The 9,536-nt window shown below is 35.3% G+C and overlaps 1 protein-coding gene across 1 annotated transcript in view; it reads left to right on the top strand.

Moving 5' to 3' along the window:
- Positions 1 to 7,163, top strand: part of VAPA (VAMP (vesicle-associated membrane protein)-associated protein A, 33kDa) — a 94,037-nt gene extending 86,874 nt beyond the window's left edge. Inside the window, exons 6-7 of the mRNA XM_012648375.1 lie at positions 2,910 to 3,083; positions 6,402 to 7,163. Of these exons, the coding sequence (XP_012503829.1) occupies positions 2,910 to 3,083; positions 6,402 to 6,560 (333 nt within the window). The 3' untranslated portion in view covers positions 6,561 to 7,163. The remainder of the gene's footprint in view (positions 1 to 2,909; positions 3,084 to 6,401) is intronic.
- Positions 7,164 to 9,536: the final 2,373 nt, after the last annotated feature.

Raw genomic sequence — 9,536 nt, forward strand, 5'->3', positions numbered from 1 at the left:
AAGACATGCACATAAATGAATAAAGCAAGGTAAATATGTATGCTGATTTTATAAAATGTGTATATGAAAAATATTGGAAGATAATATAAAATAGTGGAAATTGTACAAGATACGGTATAATGTCTTGTTTTAATTGATACATAGCCTTGACCTTTCAGTTTATTCTGAGTTGCGGTGTTAAATATGTTAATGTAATGTTACTGTTCATCAGTTTACTAAGAATCACAGCATGTTGAATCCCTCTAGTTTGCTTGTTTCATGGTTCTCAGAACAACCAGTCTTCTCTTTCTGGACCAGTCTGAAGCAACCCTCAAGAAATAAGCTGTTTTCCTGGAGTCAGATTTCACTAATGGAACTCCTGAATGGAAGCATATACTTAAAGTCACACTTGCTTAGTGTTTTCCATCAGGCTCTTTAGATTGTCACTACAGGGATGACTCACCTTCCCCCTTCTCATGTTTTTTAACTCCCAACTAAGTTAGGTTATATATGCTTATACTTTAAATATACATAAATAAATTAGATTTTTTTGCATCTGCTGCGTGTGTTGACTGGTTTGTAGTGGGCCTTAATAGAGTGTACAGTCCAGCTGTATTCTGTTTAACTTGTTTCATGACTTATTTGGTTCACTTTTGAAGTGTGTTTAAGCTTCGCTATGTTCTTTGCATTTCTAGTCTTATATTTATGCTCCACAAATTGGTTATGATATACCTTCTACTTTTTGTTATAAAAGCAATATAACATTAAGAAACATTTCAATGAAAAAGAAAAATCTAATTCTACCACCATAAGATATTCGTTGATGTATTTTTTAAAATTTGAAAGAATGGGAAGTTACCCATCAATTATTTAATAAATGTGAAATGTTTAATTTTGGTAAGGCACAGAATAGAATATTTAACAACATATTGTGTCATTTAAAAAGATAAAAGACATGCACATAAATGAATAAAGCAAGGTAAATATGTATGCTGATTTTATAAAATGTGTATATGAAAAATATTGGAAGATAATATAAAATAGTAGTTGGGTTGATGAGATGGTGGGAGATGATTTTCTCTCCTCCCCTCATGGTTTTAAATGTTCTGGAATTTCAAGAATTTATTTAAAATAAAAATCCAGTTGTGAAGAGCTTGATGATATTTTAATTTTTTCTCTTCACTGTTGGCCTCATGTGTATTCTCTTAGTTTTTTAGTCATCTTTCTGGTATGAGTATAGTATTTTTTCCCAATTCTTAACCAAAACCTAAACATTCTTCATTTGCCATATTGTTGACCATTGCCTCCTCCTTTACAGAGGAAGGTAGCAGGCCACCCTCATTATTGGAGGTTGGACTTGTGCTAGGATGGAATTTGAGCACACTTGGAAAATTATTTCGAAATTAGTTGTGATTAGTTTAAGGAAAAGAACAGGAAAGAATACTGGTAGAGAGCAAAATGTATCTGAAACATATTTTTAATAATACAGGTGGAATTGGGTGGTGGTGGGAGAGATTAGGGTGAAGAGCAAGATAGCTAGAAAAAGAAAAACTCATAGGAATTGAAGTAGGCTTCTTCAAAACCTTTCTCAACTGTGAAGCCTGAAGAAAAATGGAAAAATCTGCTGACAGGTCAAATACATAGTGTTGTACATTAGAACCTCATTATAGCTTTTAATTTTTAATGGATTAGTCAGTTTTTACATTGATTTAGGCATATTGATCAAATTATATCCCCTTCATAAGAAATACTGGTTTTGCCCTTTGAATAAACTGCTAATATAAATTTGGCAGCTGAGAATGGTGGTCAGGTGTGCAGCCTCTAATAAATCTGAGTATTGTGGAATGCCATAATGTTGATTTTGTAATGTCTTTGTCAGCAGTTTATATTTGAATAAAGAAGGTTTGTCTTCATCTAAAAATTTTTTTAACAAGAATTTAATTAAAATGAAAAAGAAGACTCACTGCACTAATACTGGTATGTGATCATAAATGATGGTAGCATAAAGGGTGTTGGGGCACTTGAGACCATAGGCTCAGAAATACTTGAGTACTGCCATAGGTTTACCTTCAGGGCTTTACCACTAGTTTCAAATGGTTAAGTGTTGGTAAGAATTAAGATCTTGGGGCTCATAGTCTTAAAAGTGTCTTAAGTACTGTCTTGATGCTGAATCACATGAATGAAAGCAAACAGTGTTACTAATGATTTGAAAGAATCACTTATGTTTGATCATAAACTTTGAAGGAATCATTTATGTTCCCTCTTTTTTTTTGTAATGATGCATTTATTATCTCCCTTTCAATATTTATATTATTTTTTCCCATTAACAGAAGTTAGATTTTCTTTTCAAAGTTTCTCTTAGCTAGTTCCTGATTTCATTGGAATGATTACGATAATATCCCCCTGCCCCCCAGAACCTTATTTGAATTGCAGAATCAGAGCACTAAAAATGACCTTCATGTTTGGATTTTGGTTGGCGTCAGTCATTCAGCGTACTTTCATTGAGTAACTACTCTTGACCAAAGTGCTGGGTTTAGGGGTAAATACAAAGAGAAATGGCTCTTGCTTTCCCAGCCTTTGAAGTATGATAGGAAAGAACTTCAAAAATACATTATTATGATACATGATAAGTTCTATGGTAGAGGTAAGTGTCAGGGGTTACGGGAGTAGAGGAGGGAGTGGGTTGCTTATTTTATTTTGACTTAACTGCTGTGACATTTATTGATTTAGTCCTTTAAAAATTAGTTCACAGATTACCATAGCATTTGGTATTTTTTAAAAAATCCTTATTAATGAAATTGAAAATAGTTAAAACTTTTCATTTAAAGAATTTTTTTGAAAAGAAAGATGTAGAATCTACATTTTTGTTTGTTTAAAACCTGTAAGGACACTTGGTTTGTTTAAAAATTCCCAATATCTTTGTAATACAGAATGATATGGAACCTAGCAAAGCTGTTCCGCTGAATGCATCTAAACAAGATGGACCCATGCCAAAACCGCACAGTGTTTCACTCAATGATACTGAAACAAGGAAACTAATGGAAGAGTGTAAAAGACTACAGGGAGAAATGATGAAGCTATCAGAAGAAAATCGACACCTGAGAGTAAGTTCTGTTGGTCGAAAATAAGTTGATTGAAATGAAGGTATAGGAAATGTATTATTAGGCCATTTTAGTGATCAGTTTTAAAATGTATCCCTGGTCCATTCTTTTTCTTTTCCCCCGATTTGATTATGTCCTGGCCTTTTCTCCACAATGCCACCCTCTTATAATAATCTTGCTATGGCTTTTCATTGCCTGCAAGTTTCTTTCCTTGGCAGGCGTCCTAGTTATTTGTGATCTGGCCTGTGGCATTGCTAGCTTCCTCTTGTTTCTAGTGTCCTGCATTCTGTGCCCCAGTCATACTGAACTGTCCCATGCCATAGCCACTAGTCATCTGGGGCCGTTGAGCACTTGAAATGTGGTTTGTTGAGATTGAGATGTGCTATGAGTGTAAAATACAGACCGATGCTGATGTCTAGTACAACAAAAGGTAAAATCTTTATTGTTATATATTAAAATAATATTTTCGATACATTGAGTTAAATAAAGTATATTATTAAAATTAGTTTTACCAATTCTTTTTACCTTTTTATAATATGCTATTAGAAAATTAGCATATGTGGCTCACATTGTATTTGTGTTGGATAGCGCTGGGCTCGAGTATCCTAGCGATGCCTCTCTTACTACCACCACTCTTGCTGTAGTGGAAGCTCTTCCCTGTTCCTAGAATGCCCTGAAATCCTGTTTCTGCTCACACAGCACATACATATATACACAGACATTCACCTTTTGGTACTCAGTTCTTGTACTCTTTTCTTGGACCCTCTTTCCTCAAACAGAAAAGAAAAATTGTTTTGAATTATTGTTTCCTTTGTGTTTCCACTATACTGATTTCATCTTACTGCTCTTATTTGTCAGACGTCTTTCTCCCCCTAGTGGGCAGTAATTGCCTTGGGGGCAAGGACTGTTTCATTTATGTTTGCATTCACTGCATGTATATATAGTGGTCATTTCTATATTTGATTGAATTAATGGACTGGGGAGGGAGGACTGATTTGAATATGTGTGGAGTTTACGAATAATTTGCCTTTGACAAGTAATTACTTATTTCAAGACCTGAATACCTATAAATTGCTTTATAGGAAGTTTTTTCACATAATAGATGATACAAAAATGTAACTTAAGCTAAATATGGGCATTAATCTACATTTGATTATTCCTTCTGTTAAGTGTATGTAGGAACTACATTCTGAATCAAAGGCACTATATGTCAAGTTGATCTGTGAACTCCTATTCACTGAAACACTTCGAACTGAATTTTTGTACCTGTCTCTTCATATTCCATAGTAGCCCCTTGAGGGGACCCTGCCTTCAGCACCTGTCTGGGCAGTGGAAAGAATATCTTTATTACACACTCAGGCAGCATAAAGTTTTTAGGTTGCTGTTCTTTGTTGCTTTTATCTGCCATGACTTCCACAGTTCTTTGGTGAAAGATATACTCCTTAGGATGCTCAGCTGATTTATTAAAAAAGCTACTGTTTATCTCTTGGCAAGGAGGGGAGAAGTGGAAATTATGGGAATGACATAGGTGGGGCAGGGCTGAAAAATAGGAAGAGTGAACAGGGAAGCAGGTGAGTCAGACTTTATTCCTGGTCTCTACTCTTTATATGCTGATGTTTTATAACGTGAGATTTTATTTGAAAGATGATTCTGTGTGCAGTATGACCTTGGAAAAATACTGATGCCTGTTAACTATGCAGCTGGCTTTATCTGTGTCTGTTACACAACCTGATGAATAGCAGGACAGATTTTTACTTCCTCAGTGCAAGCTCATTTTTATTTTATTATTATTTTATTTTATCTGTTTAAAAAATAAGACAAAAGGACCTTAAAGCCACTGATTTACAAAATTAATCTCAGGCACATTATTGATTTGTTGCCAGATTAACTTTCTTGCTCATGTCCGATCACTACCCCTTTTTAAGTCCTTTGGCCGGTGGTTCTTAATCCAGACTGTACATCTGAATCACCTCATGAGCTTTTTAAAAATACAGATGACCAGGCCCTCCCCAGACCTAGTGAATCAGAATCACTGGGAGTACTTTTAAAGTTCTTCAGGTATTTGTGATGTATAGCTGGAACTGAGGATCAGTGTTCTCTTTACACAGGACTGTTTAACATGAGACCCAAAAACCCCAACTGCAGAAAATCCAATAATGCAAATGAAACTGTGCCATCAGTTGTCCTCTTTTATTTATAAGCACAGTGGAGGAATCATGTGAAAAAATAAAAATGAGCTTGCACTGAGGAAGTAAAAATCTGCCCTGCTATTCATCAGGTTGTGTAACAGACACGGATAAAGCCAGCTGCGTAGTTAACAGGCATCAGTATTATTCCAAGGTCATACTGCACGCAGTGTCGTAACAATCTCCTGCCTTGAGTGATTGCTGCTTTCTTATGAGAAACCTTGTATCCTAAAAACAGACTGTTGAGAAACTTTGCTGTGTCAAACCATAGCAGTCAGAAGGTAGCAGCCTACTCTTGCCTGGAGTCACTTCGATACAGAGAAGCAGCCTCAGGTTCCAGTGCAGGTGCAGCTTCAGATAAGAGGTCCCTGAATACAGTATTCCTCATGTGTCTCAGTTTGAAGTCTCTGAACAAGCAGTATTCTGTGTCCACTTTGCAGTCTAGACCGGATGTGGACGCTTTTAAACACAACCTTTTTTGCTTTGAGCATATCAAAACACTGCGTTATTTAAATTATACCCTCAACTTTCTCCTTTTCTCGTATTCTGTAATACTCTATCTCCTTCCTTCAGCAAGACGCCTCTCTCTGCTGGTGTGTCTTCCCTAGTTGCAATGAGCCAGAAAGCCTAACTGGCACAGTGTAGGTTGGTTCCTGGTAGTCTCTGACATATTGGGCTAGGAGAGATATAACCAACTTTAAATACTGTGGGCCACCTTGGAAGTAAGCATCTGCACAGAACCCTTTAATTGTGTTAATTTTAGTGGGATTTTTTCCTTCTATGTAAATATAGCCATATCTGATTTCTGTTTTTTAGGAATATATTTCTCAGCTCCAGCTTTAAAATCAGTTATTGGGGTATAATTTACATCTCATGGAGACACCCATTGTGAATGTACAATTCAGTGATTTTTAGCAAAGTTATAGAATTATGCAGACATCACTACAGTCCAGTTTTAGAGTGTTATCACCCGAGAAAGTTTCCTTGTGTGGTTAGTAGTTAATCCCTGTTCCTGTCCCCAGCCATAGGCAACCACTGATCTGCTTTTTGTCTCTCTAGATTTTTAGCTCCAGAAGTCTCATTGTGTGCTTATTTGTTTTTTAAAACCTCATTTTGCGCGTGTTTTTTTTTCTAGGATGAAGGTTTAAGGCTCAGAAAGGTAGCACATTCGGATAAACCTGGATCAACCTCAGCTGCATCCTTCAGAGATAATGTCACCAGCCCTCTTCCTTCACTTCTTGTTGTAATTGCAGCCATTTTCATTGGATTCTTTCTAGGGAAATTCATCTTGTAGAGTGAAGCATGCAGAGTGCTATTTCTTTTTTTTTTTCTCTTGACCAGAAAAAGATTTGTTTACCTACCATTTCATTGGTAGTATGGCCCGCGGTGACCATTTTTTTGTGTGTACAGCGTCATATAGGCTTTGCCTTTAATGATCTCTCACGGTTAGAAAACACAATAAAAACAAACTGTTCGGCTACTGGACAAATTGTATATTACCAGATCATCACTAGCAGATGTCAGTTGCACATTCAGTCCTTTATGAAATTCATAAATAAAGAATTGTTCTTTGTGGTTTTAATAAGAGTTCAAGAATTGTTCAGAGTCTTGTAAATGTTATTTTAATAATCCCTTTAAATTTTATCTGTTGCTGTTACCTCTTGAAATATGATTTATTTAGATTGCTAATCCCACTCATTCAGGAAATGCCAAGAGGTATTCTGTGGGGAAATGGTGCCTCTTACAGTGTAAATTTTCTCCTTTACCTTTGCTAATATCATGGCAGAATTTTTCTTATCCCTTGTGAGGCAGTTGTTGACTGAGTTTTTCATCCTTACAATCCTGTCCCATGGTATTTAACATAAAAAAAATAAAACTGTTAACAGATTCTTGCTCGGTAGCTTGTCTGTGTCTGTCGTGTCATTAGAGGGGGTATCAGGGAGTCCACTGTGTGGTGATTTGAAATTTATAATGGATCATTTTCTCTCACATTGAAGCCATTAGGATATTACAGTATTTGCAATTAAAAGTTCTCATTCTATTAAGGAAAGAAATTGATTAAATTTAAGCCACTTTTGGTATTTCGGAAGATTATAAATCAGTTTGTTTTCAAGACAATAGAAAATAAGCAAATGCTATAAGAATAGAAATGCTGTCATTTCAATGAGCTTATGTGTATGATGTGGCTGTATTGCATCCAGTTTACCCCATTCTTATCAGGTTCTTTTTGTATCTTCTCAAGGAAGACTTAACTCTCCTTGATTATAAAGTACTTAACCAGCCCAGTAATTGTTACTACTTTGTAACATTTCACAATAATAATTAAAATTAGATGTTTTTTCCTGCCCAATTTGACACCCATATTTCCATTGTGGAAATTTGGTATTACTGAGCAAGCCTTGGGAATTTTTGAAAAATGACTTTATCTTTTGCAAATCTATCTGTTAACCCTGTGAAACACATTTTCAGTATAAATATGCATTACAGGGTCTGATACTTTCCTGCACTTAGTCTTAGGTCTTCATTTATTTTATTCACACTAGGATAGGAAATTTTGGAACCAGAGAAAATAGATACAGTTGTCAACTGTGTACAATCTAATACAAGTGAATTTTGATTCTTAAAAGTAGATGTTGGCGGTTTTGTTAAAGATGTACTCTATACCTGAAAGGGAAATTGGATTTTGGGACTTGATGTGGTGCAGTCAAGTATGTTAGGCCCAGGTCTGTGTACACATTTTATAAAAGAGTGAAATGTTCTAAAGTATTTTTGTTGCCTTTTCATTTCAACTGTGTTTTGAATTTGTCAAATCAACATGTGTTATTGTGCGCTCTGATATTTTTTGTAAAACCTCTTGCTCGTGTGCAAAAGTTACTAAAAACCAGCACAAGTAATGCCTATCCATTACTAGCATGCTACTGCAGGAAGTACTTCCATTGCTGTATGCTTTACTGTCCTTATAAAATCCCCACCCCCCTTTTCTGATAACTGGAAAAGCATGCTAAAAAATTCTTATATTTTCATCCCACAAATGCAGAATCAGTAATTCCTTGGCTTAAAGCTCTGTCTACATAATCGTTATTGGTGATAAGTATCAAGCTTGATATTTTATAGCTACCTTTAAAGAAAATTTAAGTTCTTAAAAATTTAGCAAAATCCCGTTTTATGGGACTGCTTCTTAGAATCCATTTTGTTCTACCCCTTTGTTTTATAGTTGAGGAACCTGAGGCCTTGTGAGGGTTAAGAGAACTTTCCCCGTGTCTCATAGGTAGGTAGAGGCAGAGCTGGAACTAGAAATTTGGTCTCTTGACTGTAGCTCAGTGTCTTTTCTGGTAACTTTGTAAAAATTTGTCTTAATTTGACAGATGACTGAAACAACATAAGATGCTATTTAATAAGTGTGTGTGAAATTTCCTATCATAAGACTATTTATAGGCTACTGCTGAATAGTCTCATGTATACATTCGGTTTTAGTGTTTAGGCTAGAAATGCCTCCCACACTGATGATAAATATTGCAAAATACAATGTATTTTTAGGTAGGCATTTTACAAAATGCATTATGCAATGGTTGGTTTTGAGATAGATTATTGTCTGGGTAGCATCTTCAGAATCTTCAAAAGTATATGTAGGCTTCTTAACTGCTTTGTGTATCAGGAGATGCTCTGATTGTATAGGAGATGCTGTTTTCTGTTCATTTTAATTGCTGTATGACATGTGATCAGATTATTTTACTACCAGCACTTATACTTTGAAAGAGTCCAACTGTATTAATTGACTGATAATATATAGATTAAATTGTTTGTCTTCATTCCTTACATGTTTAGAATTTTTTGCTTTGTCTACCTGCTTACTTGTGTATGTAAGCATGAGGGAAGTACACTGTTGCTAATACTGAAATTACAATCGAGTAACTAAGGCCTTAAGTTCATATGTGACACTAAATGCACTACCTTCCTTCACTTTTTTCTATAATTAATGTACCTTAACTTTGCCCATTCTTGTATTTTTAAGAAACAAATTTAAGAATTGTGTTCTGAGTATGTGGTATGTTACCTGGGGAGTGGGGGGGGGAATGACACTTGGAGAAAAATATATATAAATTAGAAACTCTGGTCAAAGAAAACTAATCTTAATTTCTCCTTCAAGCATCGCAGCTCAAAAGTTCTCCTAAAATTGATATTATTTGGAAATTACTTTTGGACTGTAATCTTTCAAATTATACCACTTTGAAAACAAATTTTAATACTAAGATAAGAAAACTGTTCCTGT

Source organism: Propithecus coquereli, unplaced genomic scaffold, assembly GCF_000956105.1.
Source record: "Propithecus coquereli isolate 6110/MARCELLA unplaced genomic scaffold, Pcoq_1.0 Scaffold283, whole genome shotgun sequence".
NCBI classification, from domain to species: Eukaryota; Metazoa; Chordata; class Mammalia; order Primates; family Indriidae; genus Propithecus; species Propithecus coquereli.